The sequence below is a fragment of the Phodopus roborovskii genome, unplaced genomic scaffold, assembly GCF_943737965.1.
Source record: "Phodopus roborovskii unplaced genomic scaffold, PHOROB, whole genome shotgun sequence".
In the NCBI taxonomy this organism is placed as follows: Eukaryota; Metazoa; Chordata; class Mammalia; order Rodentia; family Cricetidae; genus Phodopus; species Phodopus roborovskii.
Window position 1 is genome coordinate 6225697 of NW_026126515.1, and position 14716 is coordinate 6240412.

The following is a 14716-nucleotide window of genomic DNA, read 5'->3' on the forward strand; positions in this document are numbered from 1 at the left end:
CCGGATGCCCAATGTAACACTCTGCTTTCCCTTGCGATGCATCTTGCAGTTTACACAATGGTTCTGCAAGCACAAGTACCCAGGTGCCATGGGAGGCAGCAGGTGTCATGGCCACATCAAGGCAGGGGAAGCTCTGCATCCTTGACTCTGAGCCCAGCTCTGGTGAGAGGTCAGTTCAGGGTCAGAAGGTAAGATGAAACTCCTGGACGAAAGAGTCTGGAGCCCTACCAAACTGCTAATTTACCTGCTGAGTGGCATCATGAGATTAAGAAAGAGTTTGGTGGGTAGGAAAACATTTGCAAGTCATCATGGGATCTCTTACTAAGAGCACAGTCCCTTAGGGACTCAGAGTTCTCGGAAAAGAGTCCCTCACCGCCTCTGGTTTGAACCCCATGAGTCACTTCATAGTAGTCATTTCATGACTAAAACTAAGGTTTCTCTCTCCCCCTTCTCTTCTCCTTGGGAGTGTCTAGGAGGGGGAACTCACCTGGTACCCAGGCAGGCAGATGGGGGACACTGGTTGTGATCTGCGCAGAAATGAAGATTATTTGGAGGGGGGCCCATCTGTTACTCCCGGGACACACCTCTTTCTCCTTCACTTACCCCACCTCCCTGTCCAGCTCACCCGGTTAGTGAGGTTTTACTGCTGGTGTTTATTCTCTAGGCATTTTCTATCCACAATCTTAACTGGCCAGCTCCACTTCCTTATAAGTTGTAGTGGTTACATATATGTCCTGTACCAGCTCCATGTCAACCACAGAGCAGAACATTAACACTTATCAAAGCTCATGTCATAGATGGAATGACAGAGATTAACTAGGTCATCCAGGGTCACGACACCAGTGTATCGAAGCCAGGAGTCGTAGCCATACTCAGTGTCCCTTGCCAAAGCTACGGACAGAGACAGATCGGGCACAAGAAAGCAAACAACAGAGGACAGAAGGGCACTGGGCCATTGCTGGGACTGGGATGACATGGAGGGGAAGCTTTGGCCTGAGGGAACGCACATGGTTGTTTTGTTTAGTTTTGTTTTTGAGGGAGGGTTTCTCTGTGTAGCCCTTGTTGTCCTGGAACTTGCTCTATAGACCAGGCTGGCCTCGAACTCAGAGATCCACCAGCCTCTGCCTCCCAAGTGCTGGGATTAAAAGTGTGCGTCACCATGCCTGGCTTTCAGCACATGGTTCTTAAGCAGGAGATCAAGGCTGCTGGAGAAACTGTGTGTGGAGACAGGTGAGCTCATCAGCAGCAGGAGATGAGTAGGAACCAGCAGACTGGTCAAAGACTGGAGAAGGCTGAAGCAGATTCACTCCTCTGGGGTCTGGAGGCTTTCAGAGATGCTCAGCCTTGGATGCACAGGCAGATTCTGGGCCCAGGGGAGGGGGCCAGATGCCCTTCCCTCAGTGAAATGGTTTAAGGTAGCCACAGCCATGCCTCTGCTTTGCCATGAGCTCCTCACAGAGGGAGGGTATGTGTTAAACAAGCTCAGAAAACATGCCAGATTCAGGACCAGCTCTAGGGTTCATACACAGCAAGCACTTGAGAGGCAGCCAGACTACACAGTTAAGTGGGTCCTTGACCCAACTTCGTGATCTCTCCAGTACTCCGTCCGATATCTGCCCCATCCTTCTTTTCCGCTCTCCTGCGACTACACCTGGGGTCTATGTCATTCTCTATCACCCTAATCCAAATCCCTGGCAGGAAGTCTCACTCACCTGAATAGCCAGAGAGTCACCTGGGAAGGGAAGATGACAGCATGAGCTCCAGGAGGGGAGGCAGCGACCTTCTGCCCTCCACTCATGGCCTGCCTGCTCATAGTCTACGCTCGCCCCTGTATCCCCAGCAAGAACAACATGCGACACGCAACCCTTTTTACCTGCCTCAGCCTGTCGATTCCCTTTGGGGGTAATCACCCCAGAAATTCAAGGCTAGAGAGCATACAGGCAGCCTGGCTCACCTGTCAGTTGGAGAAGGAAGTCTCCTGCAGTCTTTCCAGGTTTCCAGAGACAGAAGTCCCCATCAGTCAGCCTCATTAGACCCACAACAGACCTCCTCCCTCCTGTGGCCCTGATCCATCCTCCCTGCTCTGAGCCATGAACTAAGGGAGAACTTCTAGGAAGGGAATGCCTCTGACTGGGCTAGTGTCCCTTGTCTCTGGCTACTGAGTTCTGCCCTCACTTCTCTATCCCAGATTCTTGGGAGTAATTCTGGCAATCTCCTGGTTTTCTTGGTCCTAATAGTTTCCTGGCTTCCTGTACTGGCTGCCCTGGGCATAAGTTTTCCAGAGCACCAGCTGGAGAATTCAAACACAAGTTCTTCCCGACTCATACATCGTGAGCCCCAGGCAACCTGGCAATCGTACTGAAGTTACTGTCCTGGGACCTGTAAAGAAAAGGGGGATCCGTAGGTGTCTCCCCAGCTCAGATACCTTTATCAGGGAGGGTCTCAGCCTCAATCCAGGTGTCAGTGACTGCCCGGAGTGATTGCCTCTCTTCTGTCCCAGACAGGGTTTCACTGATCTTCTGTGTCTGCTCTCTTAAGGGGCTAGCCAGTTCCTCCTCCTCAGCTTTCCTCATGGACAGGCGGATGTCTGAGCTCGAGTAGGTGTAACCATGGCCGGCAGGGCAGATCTCCCTGAAGGCCTCTAAAAAACCAACAGAGGATGGACTGGACCATGCCATTCCTGCAAGAACCCTGGGTCCCCTTACCCCCTTCCTTCCCTCAAGGGGACAAGACAGCTCTGGCTGCAAGGAGAGTTCTAGGTCTAGAATATGGAAGTGTAGAACTGAGCCCTCCTGGCTTGGGGAAGTGGTCACTGGCTTTGAGGAAATATCCTGGTGGTCCGGGCTGGGGTGAGGATGGAGTTACCTGTGCCAGGCAGGGGACACTTTTCACACTTGCTGCCCCAGGCTTTGCCCACACGGCTGCAGCAGCAAATCTGCTTGGTGATCCGATGTATCAAAGGCAGGGTGCAGGAGCCAGACCCCAGCGACCGGTAGCACAGTCCCTGTTGCATGGAGACAGCCTTGTCCGCTGCAACAGACAGGGCATGTGGGAAGGGGCAGGTGTTCAGTGGAAGGAGAAAGCATGGACAGCGGTGGACAGAGGTGGGGTCAGCCACAGGCACCGAGACTAGCCTGGCTCACATCTCACTCTGGAAGGTCAGGTGCTCACAAGAACGTCAGGAGGAATGGCTGCAGTGGAATGTTCCACATCTGCCCATGGTGTCTACCTGACTCAGCCCTAGGTTCCCACCTTTATGTGGGAGCAGGACCTGGGAACTGAATTGTTTGTCTTCAATGCTGCCTTTACAGTGTTTTCTAAAGGCTCTGTGTATGCTTCAGGTTGGGTAGAGAGCAGTGTGTGCTCTGATGGCCACAGATAGCCTTTCTGGGAAGATGAGACAAGCTGAGTACCCAAGGCATGCGGGGGGCTTCGAGGACAGGGGCCTTGTCGGGGTCATCTTTGTCACCTGGAGCCATCCATGTGTCTGGTGTATATGACTGCTTAATAATGCAAGTTGAATTGATGCATGGATGGCTCTTGTAATTGAACAACCGAGTACTGAATCCGGGTGTGTAGCTCAGTGGTAGAGCCTTTGCCTAGCATGCCGAAAGCCCTGGATTTCATTACCAGCACTACACATATGCACAAGACAAAGAAGGAGAAAACACCCCACTGAATCCATGAATCTGTGGAGCTTAAAGCAAGTGAGTATTTAAAAACAGTCTCTTGATTTTTTTTTTAATCTCAGTAGGAAAAGATATGGCCAAGCAACCAGGTTGAAAGAGAATTAAATCTTTAGAAGGCAAATCAGACTGTCAGAGGACAGAGGGGTGATGAGAGCCAACAGCCAAAGTTGAGAGTTAATGATTCTGAGGTCAGTTCAATTATCTGCTATCTGATGAGCTACACACCTCCCTGGGCCTGGGTTTCTTTAGTGTAGAGTAACGATGGTGGTGTGCCATGGGCGTTGGGCGCTTGGGGGTTTACCTGGTATGTGTACCAATGCTATAGAGAAGATTCATTCTCCACAGGTGCTCCTCCCCCTCCCCCTCCCCCTCCCCCTCCCCCCAGGGCCACTTCCTGATTGAAGAACTGACATTCATACCCCTGGTCACAGTGATTGGAACAGGGACAGGCACTTGAGAAAGTAAGCCCCCTACTGCTCAGCTTGGGACTTTTCTTGCATTATTAGAAAATAGGTGCCCGTGGCTGGAGAGACAGCTCAGTGGATAAGAGCTCTAGCTGCTCTTCCAGAGGTCCTGAGTTCAGTTCCCAGCAATCACATGTGGCCGACAGCCATCTATCATGGGCTCTAAATGATAAACACAAAATACTTTAAAAGAAAATAAGTACCCATGTTCAGACTGGGAGTCCATGGCTGAGAGCCTAGGGCAAGTGGAGGCCACCTCCGAGGGAGCTAGAAAACCAACACAGGAAATAGCAAGAGACTCCCGAGGGCACCGTGGGGACCTGGATCTAACCTACAAGGTCACATTTGCCCTCTCTCTTGCTTCCCAGTTGTGCAGTGGGAATTGAGTTTCTGTGATTCCTGGCTGAAGAAGCCTTCTTCACAGGGTCATGGAGATAAAATACACAAGGCACACAAGCATGCCCTGGTGAAGTTCAGGTACTATACACACATCCATCAGTCCCTGAGCCCTGCATCCACAGGGGCATCTCTGCCTACAGTGGTCACTTGCCTTGGGCTACTGTGTCTTCCTGGCCTTCAGACATGTTGGGTGTTAAGGATCCTTATAGAGAAAGTTTTGTTTGATTTTGGTTTTGTCCCTGTTTTGAGACAGGGTTTTGCTATGGAGCTCTGGCTAACCTGGAGATCACTCTGTAGACCAGGCTGGCCTCTGCCTCCAGAGTGCTGGGGTTAAGGCATGCATCACCACACCCAGCCTGATAAAGGAACCTTAAGTGACCTGGAAAAAGGAAGGACTGTAAGGTCCTTGGGGCCTTGATTACATGTTATTGTCGCCACCAGCAGACTGATGTGTCCTCCCCATCCTGGTTCTCCTACTTCTCTGGGCTCTCACTGCCTCCTGTCCCTAGAGATGTCAGATCCAGCCACCCTTTCTACAGGCCACTACCTCTGGGTGGCAGCAGAGTTTTGTTCCTCCTATGGCCTTCCCAGATGCAGTAGCAGGCACTTTGTCTGCTAGCCAGAGAGAGAGCTCTATCTATGATCTAGAGGTGGCTTTGTTTCAGAGGCCTTTAGGGACTGCTTTCAGGGACCTTCCTTCCCAAGAAAAGCCCCACAGGAGCTGCGGGGTCAGCTCTACTGTCAGAGGGGTGAGGAAGGGCCTGCCAGCCTGGGTCTCTCTCAGCTGGAAACCACAGAGGACATGGTCACAGAGCCGCTGGAGTTTATGTGGGAATATACACACATGCACAATACAGGGTCACATCTCATGATGTATATGTTCATATGTATCTGTTCATGGTTGTGGGAACACATGCAGAAAGGACCATGGGGTAATGTAAAGGTGCTAGGATACAACAGTAACACCACTCTACCATGGACAGGAAAAAATCACGTGGGGGCTGGAGAGATAGATGGCTCAGTGTCAAGAGCAAAGGCTGTTCTTCCAGAGGTCCAGTGTTTAAATCCCAGCAACCACATGGCAGCTCACAACTGTCTGTAACTCCAGTTTCAGGGGATCAAATGCTCTCTTCTGGCCTCTGCAGACACCAGGCACACACAAATTACAAAGACAAACATTCAAACAAAACACCTATACACATTTAAAAAAAAAATAGCAGCCATGTGACCAGCCATGTTGCTAAGCTAGGGTAGTAGATTAATTAGCAGCTATGGCTCAGTCAGACACTTCAAAGAGGCAACACACACCTTCAAAGACAGCAAAAAGAACAGAAATGATTAGAGAGAAAAACAAAACAGAAAACATGAATCCCAGAAAAGTTTTAAAAGGAAAGCCAGTAGAGAGTGAGGTGGCAACTTCCAGTCCCAACTCCAAGCTGATAGCAGACACTGGCTGTGTTCATAAGGTCTGCTTATGGGAAATTTGCCGCTCTGGGTCTGGGCTGTGCCCCTGGAGGATGCCTCTCACCCCTGGTCCCACCATCACTCACATACACAGCGGCTCCTCGATGGATCCAGCATGAGGCCAGGCCTGCAGGTACACAGGTAGCTGCCCCTGGTGTTCACGCACTCCGAGTCCTTGCACAGCCCCAGGGTCAGGCACTCATTGATATCTGCAGAGGTGGAAGAGTGCATCCATCCAGCTGAGGCCAGATGGTTGGGAGGGAGCTGCACACATTCAGTGTGAGATCTATCTCCCTGAGCGCCTTGGTTTTCTTACTCACAAAACATGGATCATGATAGCAACCACCTGACCATGCTGATAGAATAATTAAACAGAAAACTTGTAAACCGATTCACTAACTGGCACGTAGTAGCCATCTTAGCTTGAAAGCTAACATTTATGGAGTGCCGACTGTATGCTTCATACTCTTTGGGTATTTGAATATGCAACCCATTTAATGTTATAGACAGTTTTATCTGGTTCTTCTGTCCTCATTTTATAGAGGAAGAAAAGCCCCAGGAGTAACTTGCCCAGAGTGACTCAGCTCCTAGTAACTCTGGCAAGTGGCATGGGGACCCAGGAAACAGGCAGTCCTGATTAGAGGGTGTGGCAGATGGGCAACTGAGTCGCTTGTGGTTAGCTTTCTTCAAGAGCTCCTGAGCAGTTCTGCAGGGTGTGTGTGTGCAGGGGGCTGGAGGAAGAAGGCTGGTGGGGACACAGTGCTGAAGGGCGGGAGAGAAAGGGGTAAGGGTCAGCAGGAGGGTAGGAAGGCATGTGTCTGGTACCCCCTGCCCCAAACAGACTGCATGACCCCCCAAGACCAGCATGGGCTCCTGTTCGCCATCAGATAAGAAAGAACAATAGCTTTGTCCTGGTGTTTAAACTTATGTGGCAAAATGGGAGCTCAAACCCTCATACTCTGAACTTCAGTTTGGGGCATCTTGGTGATGGTTGGTGACCACGATTGCCCCGCTGATGCTGAACGTGAAACGTTTGTGAACAGCAGCTGCTTCCAGAGCAGGATGTAATTGAGGTAGTTCAGCGCCATCAGAACCACTGCTCATCCTCAGGCCTTGAGGAAATCAGTACAAGATGAGGCCACAAACGATGGCTGCCAAGAGGATCCTTGGTAGGATGTCCCATGGCAGCAGAGGCAATGCCACTGACAGTAGGAAGGGAAGCCGGACCATATATCTTCATCTTGTGCTCTGACACATCTACACACGAGCTGATTTGTCTCCCCTGTGCCTCCTCATCACCTCCTCCAGGGAGCCCTAAAGCACGGCACGGTATCCAAGGCCCTCCCAAAGCCCATGGGTGAGCAGGTGGCTCTCACAAGATGCTGTCACCTCCTGTGTGCATACAGGCTGTTTGCCCAGTGTCCCTCAGATGCTTCAGTCAGATGCTTCTGCCTGGGAGATTTGCACTTGCCTCGGCTGGGCAATTTCTGCTCACTGGCCTAGTGTTACCTCTTCCAGGAAGCCTTCCTCGGTCCTCCCAGCCTGGCTTGGATCCTACCAAGGGATCCCATGCCACCCATCAAAAACCTTCCCTGGTTGTATTTAACTAGGTATCTGTGTTCTCCTGGTCATGGAACCGGGTCTTCCCCATCATTGCGTACTCAGCAACCGGCACAGACTGGATATAGTACCCACCCTGGCCCCATCCTCTTGTTTTCTATCATTTCAGAGACAGAGGGACGGGCCAGGTGAGTGAAGAAGGAGGATAGGGCCCTCTGGGTTTGGAGCTTGGGAAACTTCCGGACTGTGGAGGGCAGGCAGAGAACTCATTGAAATGCTAAGAATGAATGGCAAAAAGAGTTCTCCTCACACCACTTAGATTCTGGGTCCATTGTACCCAAAGGAGTTTAACCCTGGGTTAGGCAGGGCTAGCAGTCTGCACTTAGGCTTGGACCAAGTAAGTTTTCTTTATCCTGGAGTCAAATTCCCTTCTGTGGCCTGGAGGCCTGGTACCCCACAGATAGATGTCATTAAGTCTTCCCCAGGTTCCTCTCTCAGGGAGAAAACTTCAGAAAGGGGCCTCAGGGCCATCTGGGACAATATTATCTCCAACCCAGTTTTATCAAGCCATCCAGACAGCTCTCCACCCTGTCATGGAAGCTCTCAGAAGGGAAGTGGCCCCAGCTCCTGCTGACCCTGCCTGTTCTAGAGCCATTCACCAACAGGAGGTCAGAGGTCAACACAGCTCTAAAATCAGCAGAGCCATCACCCAGCCCCTCCCTCTTTCCCTATGTCTGGTCCCTTTGTGGGCTCTAATGCAGGCCCTGCCTCTCACTGGCCCACAGATTCATCAGTGAGGCCATCAAGATGGGGGTAGAATTAGGCTTCATGATCCACCTATCCCTGCCCCCTGTGCCTCCCCCACCCCCACCCTGACTATGGGCTGAGGCGGCTGGGAAGGAGACCCAACCGCTTAACTGTGCTCTGTTGGGAGGAGCCTACAGAGCATCCTACAACTTATTTCAATTTCAGCTCCACTTTGGAGGAAACAGGGTTTCTGGCCATGGTTCAGATAGAAGTGGGTAAGGATGGGTACCCCAGTGGGTAAGGATGGGTGCCCCAGGACCCTGGGTCTCTCAGCCCTCTCCAGTAAGTCCTGATGTTCTAAGATCCCTAGGCCCAGCCCCTCTCACAGCTCCCAGAAACTGCGGTTTAAAGTCTCCGATAGAGGCCTACTAGGCAGTGGCAGACGCTCATCCCTTCTGGGGTGCATTGCCCCAGCATTAGCAGGCATAATCACGCCCCCTGCCACCCCAGCTTCATCCAGTCCCGTGGGTCACCCTTACCTTGGCAGTGGCTGAGGTTCAGTCTCTTGTACCCTTGGGGACACTCCAGCTGGCCATTTTCTATCACCGGGAAGGCTGAGGAATGAAGATATAGACAGGTCTCATGGGAGGGCCTCTGAGCTCATCTTCCAAGTGTCCCATGGGTGTCCCATGAGCTAAGTAGCCTGAGTTCCTCCAAACATCTCCCGGGGCATCTGTTCTGCTTCACTGAGACCCTCCTGGCTTGTCTTGCTTCTTTTGAAGGCAATATTGAGTGAAGGCACAGGAAGACAAGTTCAGCCTGACCTCATATCCGTGTGGAATCTGAGAAAGGCAAACCTCCAGGATCAAAGAGGGAAATGGCGGAGTAGTTTGGAAGTTGGTAGTCTAAGGGTGTGAATTTCAGGACAGGTAGGATGACTCAGCAGGTAAAACCACTTGCTGCCAAGCCAGAAAACCTGAGTCAAGCCCCAGAACCCACAGACTGGAACGAGAGAAGCAACTCTCACTGTTATCCTTTGACCTCCACACCCACATGTGTGGCATGTACACACCACACATACACATCACGCATGAGCGTGAACACATGCAAAACAAATGAACAAACAAATAAATGAAAAAAATTAAAGTTATGAATTTCAGGAGAGGAATAAGTTCAAGAGACATACTCTCCAACATGGTGACTATATCTAATAACAAGGCATGACATACTCGAAAAATCACTGAGATTTTTAAGCAGTCTCACACTTCCCCCTAATAAACACAAAATTAATTGAGCTGATTAGCATGCCCATCAATGCAAAGCAATACACATATTTTGTGTCTGTGTATATGTGTATGTGGCATATATATATGTTTATGTGGGTGTGATGTGTCTATGTAGATGCGTGCATAGGACAGAAGTCAATGTCGACTGTCTTCTTTGATTGCTTTCCACCTTGTTTTTTGAGGTTAACTATTATAAAATGTATTCTCATTTCAAAATATGTTATGCACTATATATATATATGTGTGTGTGTGTGTATATATATATATTAGTAAGAAAATATTTTTAGAAACCGAAGCCATACTTTATTTATACCCATAATCCCAATATCCAGGAGGCTGAGGCAGCAGGATCACCTCAAGTCCAAGGCCAGCCTGAGAAAAAGCACAAGATTCCGTCTCACATAACAAAAATAATTTGGTTTTTGAAATGCTAAAAAATAAATAATTTCTCATTTGAGTTTTTAATCACATGTATAGCTATAATACCGTGTGCACTATACATTCTACCACGTACACATTTTGCAATATAACATATGGTCAAATATGCTTTGTTTGTTTTATTAATTTTTATTTGGAAACGGTTATAGATACACAGGAGGCACCTGAATGCAGATTGGCCAACGAGGAAATGATATCAGTATTTTGATGCTAACACGCATCCTGCTTTGATTTCACAACATCCCTCTTACATCACAGAGACAAAAAGCCCCTATTGATACTAAACAGGAAAAGGAAAAACATCCACATTGTTTTAGAGTGACAGCCCTGTGTGTCTACATCTTGGGTTTGATCCTCAGCATTGGTGACAGAGGGAGGTGGAGGGAGGGAGAGCTTGAGTTCATATGCCTAAGCTAATAAGAGAGACGATGAGAAGGTTCAGTGGCTCCACACACTTGTCACCAAACCTGACAACCTGAGTTCAATCCTGAGGGGACACACAATGGAAGGAGAGATCTGATACTCTAGCTCCAGGGGACCCAATGCCCTCTACTGGCCTCCAAAGGTCAATCAGGTGGGCATACCAACACATAGACACACAGAGACGTAATTAAAGATAAGATGGAATATTTAAAAATTAATGCTGCCGGGCAGTGTTGGTGCACACCTTTAGTCCCAGCACTCAGGAAGAAGAAAGAGGCAGGCAGATCTCTGTGAGTTCGAGGCCAGTCTAGTCTATAGAGCGAGTTCCAGGACAGGGTCCAAAATGATACAGAGAAACCCTGTCTTGAAAAACCAAATAATAATAATAATAATGATAATGATAATGATAATGATAATGCAATTTTTCTGGGCATGGTGATTCGCACTTTAATCAGGAGATGGGGCAGGCAGATCTCTGTGATGTCAAAGAGCACACTGGTCTACACAGTGAGACCCTCTCTATCTCTCTTTCTCTAAGAAAGAAGAGGAGGAGGAGGAGCAGGAGCAGGAGAAGGAGAGCTTGATACTTTGAACTGCACAGCCAAGTTTGAATTCCTTGGTTCTTACACATGTTTTGTTTTTAGTGCTGGAGACAGAACTTGGGGCCTTGTACTTAACACTAAGTTAAATTCCCAATTCCTCTTGCCCCATCCTTTTGAATTTTATTTATTTGTTTAATTTTGAGATAGGGTCTCACTGTGTGGTGCAGACTCAAACTCTCTACCCCCACCTGCTTCATGACAAATGCTAGGAATCTAGGTGTGTACCACCATGCCTGGCCTACAGATGTTTTTCTAAGTGCGTAGCTTTTACTTATTAGTCCCTCTCGTGGAACTTAGGGCAAGGTTTGTTGTCAATGGGAGCTGGTAGAACTTTACATCTCACATGGTCTTCTTGGCCAGTTGGCTTTTGTTGTACATGTCAGGTCACCTATGACAGACTTTTTTTTTTTTTTTTTTTTTTTTTTACCTTGCACTCTGCTGATGACATATCATTGTAAGGAGTGCTGGTGCTGTGCTTTTCATGATTGCTTATGATTTTGTCATTAGCAGTCTCTTGGGACCACAGGCTCTTAGCAGGAATTTTCTAGAGTCATTCCTCTGCTCTGTCAAGACAGATTTCGTCAATGCCAGACAATATTCAAGTCCAGGAAGCAGAGCAATGGGAACCAAAGTCACTGTGACACAAGAAAGTCAAACATATGGAGTGTCAGGCGCCTGGACACCCCACCCCAGGACATGTTACACGCCAGGAAAGACGTGCGACAGTCTGACATAAGGACAGGTCAAGTGTGGACATACACTAACCAGTAAAGCTTAATGCTTTCCTTACTACTAAAACATACCAGTTGAGGTTCCGATATTTAATGACTTGACCCATCGTCTCTGAAGTTTCACGTGAGGCTGAAGGTCTGGACCAGGGCATCACTGAGACTGATAAATGTGGGCTCTGAAACACTGAGGGTTAGACAGAACGGTGGGCGTGAAGCTGGGGGCACGCATGCCCTTGGCCTGGGGCCTGAGGGTATGTGCTGAGGACAGGGGGAGGAGAGAATGGGAAGGCATTGTCAGGAGAAAGTGGAAAGCTGGAAGATTGGATGCAGGCGGCAGACATTACGGAGAGCAGAAGGAGGGAAAGCAAATGCAGAGTGCTTGCCAGGGCTGGGGAGTGAAGCCAAATTAGTGTTTTTGTGTTAATGGTTACAATAGACATTTATTTAAAGTGAGGCATCTATAGAACAAATAACTCTTAAATTGTGATTCAGATTGAAACAACTTCTTAACATATGCCGAGGCCAGGCACATCCACGGGTCTCAACTACAGGATCACTTCGCCCATTTTTCCTTCTTTTTCCTTTCCTGCATAACCTCTTTCAGATCGGGTTCAAGGTAGAATTTGTGCTCTTCATATTTTGTTCACTGCTCCTTAGGGCAGATCTGATGCCTCATGGTCGGGCCCAGTGACCTCTTAATTCGAAACATTCTGTCATTATAGAGATTCTCAGGAAGCCTGCTTATAGCTTCTTTGATATCTTCAGTCTCATACATTGTATCATCTCTCGTTAAACCCAGCTTGTTGAATCCTGCAGCATTATGATACCATTTTCCAAAGCCTTCCAGCCGCTTGCTTGACGCTGCAACAGCCCGCCATTTTAACCGGAGAGTGCCAAATTAGTGTTTGTGTGATGCCTGAGTGCCGAGGACACTGGGCCACACTGTCCTGTCTGCTTCTCACAACAGTAACCGTTAGGAAAGCACAGCTCAGGAGGTAAGAAGTCTGGCAGGAGCCGAGTCGGTCAAATACAGACTTCTGCCACAAAGGTCAGAGAGAGAGACACACACAGAGAGACAGAGACACATGGAAAGACAGAGGGAGGGAAAGGAGAGGAGGAGGAGAGAAGGGGAGCATCTTCTCAGGCAGGTTTCAATATGCCAGAGGCCAGGGCATATTGACATGCCTCCTAGATGTCAAGAGGAAGCAGAAATTCTGGGCAGTTGGGAGAGAGCTAGGCTAGAGCTGTGAACAAAAGGAGCTGCAGCTGCTGGAACCCTAAGAACACCATGGGAGCCCTGGCCATGTAAGCTGAGATGACCTGGCTCCAGTCACAGAAGCACAGGCTCCCTCTGCAATGAAGTTCCTGCCCTGGAAGGAGGCTCTCCCTTCACTGGGTTGAAGAGAAACCGTGGATTGGCAGTGCTTCCTGAAGCTTCTAGAGAAAAATAACTGCCCAGCTACTGTCTCTAGTGGATCTCCCAATTTTGGCTAACCATCTCCACGTCAAACTAGGTATTTCCATACCTCTCCTCGACCTTCCAGAATGACCCATAAGGGGTAGTTCTCAGCTTCTGTGAAGCCTAATCCAGCACCAGTCCTGAAAAAAAAAACAGCTTAAATCTCCTTGAGAGAAGGCACAGAAGTTCAAATGGCCATGAGGCCTGGGGTGAGTATTCAGCAGCCACTGACTTAGGAGTGAGTGACTTAAGGGGTAAGGGAGGCAGGCAGGTGTCCCTCCTGCATGTTCCCAGGGTACCAGCCTTCCCTGCTCATAGCATTTAACATGTGTTGTAGCCACTAGCCTGCTTATCTGTCTCCCTCCTAGAGCATAAGCTCTGTGAGTACAGGGACCCCATCTCTAGTGCCCAATACCTGCAGCAGTCTGGACACTCAGACCAAATGGAAACAAATAACAGCAAATCCCAAAACAGACTTGATGCGGGTGAGACCCTATTGTAAAGGCTTTACCTAGCAATGTATTTAAGCCTCATAATAGCCCTTGGGAGTACTTAGTATTCTCACCCCATTTCATAGATAAGTGAATGGAAGCAGACAGAAGCTGGAAGCATGCTTAAGGTCAGCCAGTGGCTGGATGGAGCTGGCATTATGAATGCCGGAAGGCTAGCTAGCAGAGTTGAAATTCAGAGTCATCTACTGCTCCAGATAAACAAATGCATGAATCCATGGCAAGCCTCGGAGATTGTGCACACAGAGAATTCTAGGGTCTAAATGGGGCTATGGGAAGGTATCAGCCTGGCAGGAAGGCTATCACCATTCCCGGGGACCTTTCCCAGGATCAGGGATCAGGAAAAGGAAGAGAAACAAAGTGTCAGGATGAGGCTAGAAGATCTCATCAGATGTTTGACAAGTGCACAGCATGCTGAGTCACAAGAGGGAGACATGAACAGCTACATCAGGTCTAGAATGTAGCAACAGCTCAGAGGAGGAGGATTTGTGATCTGGAGATCTGGAGACGGTGGCTACAGGTAGCTGGAGAGAGGGCCCAGAAGTTAAGAACATTTGCTGCTCTTGCAGAAGACCCAGGTTAGAATCCCAGCACCAGCAGGGAGGCTTACGACCGTCTGTAACTTCAGCCCCAGGGATCCAGCACTTCTGGCATCCTCAAGTACTACAGGCATGTGGTGCACAAACATGCACAGACATACAAGCAGATAAAACACACATAAGCATAAAAATGAATGTGACTCCAGTGGACATGTCAAGGATATGGGGGAGCTTCAGCATCCTCACAGTTGTTATTCTAACATCTGACAAAGCCAAAACATCTCTGAAGGGCCCAGTCAGCATCAACTTGAAATTCTTAACATCTAAACCACATAGGGCAGATGTGGGTAACATTTCTGATATAGAAAAAGGGCTGTGTGGCTCTGAGCATTTCTGGTCCCTGCCC

At 49.0% G+C, this 14716-nt stretch overlaps 1 protein-coding gene across 3 annotated transcripts in view; it reads right to left on the reverse strand.

The window, feature by feature from the left end:
* Ltbp2 (latent transforming growth factor beta binding protein 2) overlaps nt 1-14716 on the reverse strand; it is an 88224-nt gene that overhangs the window by 21895 nt on the left and 51613 nt on the right. For all 3 annotated transcript variants that reach the window (XM_051196336.1, XM_051196335.1, XM_051196337.1), the window contains exons 9-14: nt 8863-8937; nt 6103-6225; nt 2866-3030; nt 2426-2641; nt 1713-1732; nt 488-527 (exon numbers count right to left, since the gene is read on the reverse strand). In XM_051196336.1, coding sequence (XP_051052293.1) covers nt 488-527; nt 1713-1732; nt 2426-2641; nt 2866-3030; nt 6103-6225; nt 8863-8937 — 639 coding nt within the window. The remainder of the gene's footprint in view (nt 1-487; nt 528-1712; nt 1733-2425; nt 2642-2865; nt 3031-6102; nt 6226-8862; nt 8938-14716) is intronic.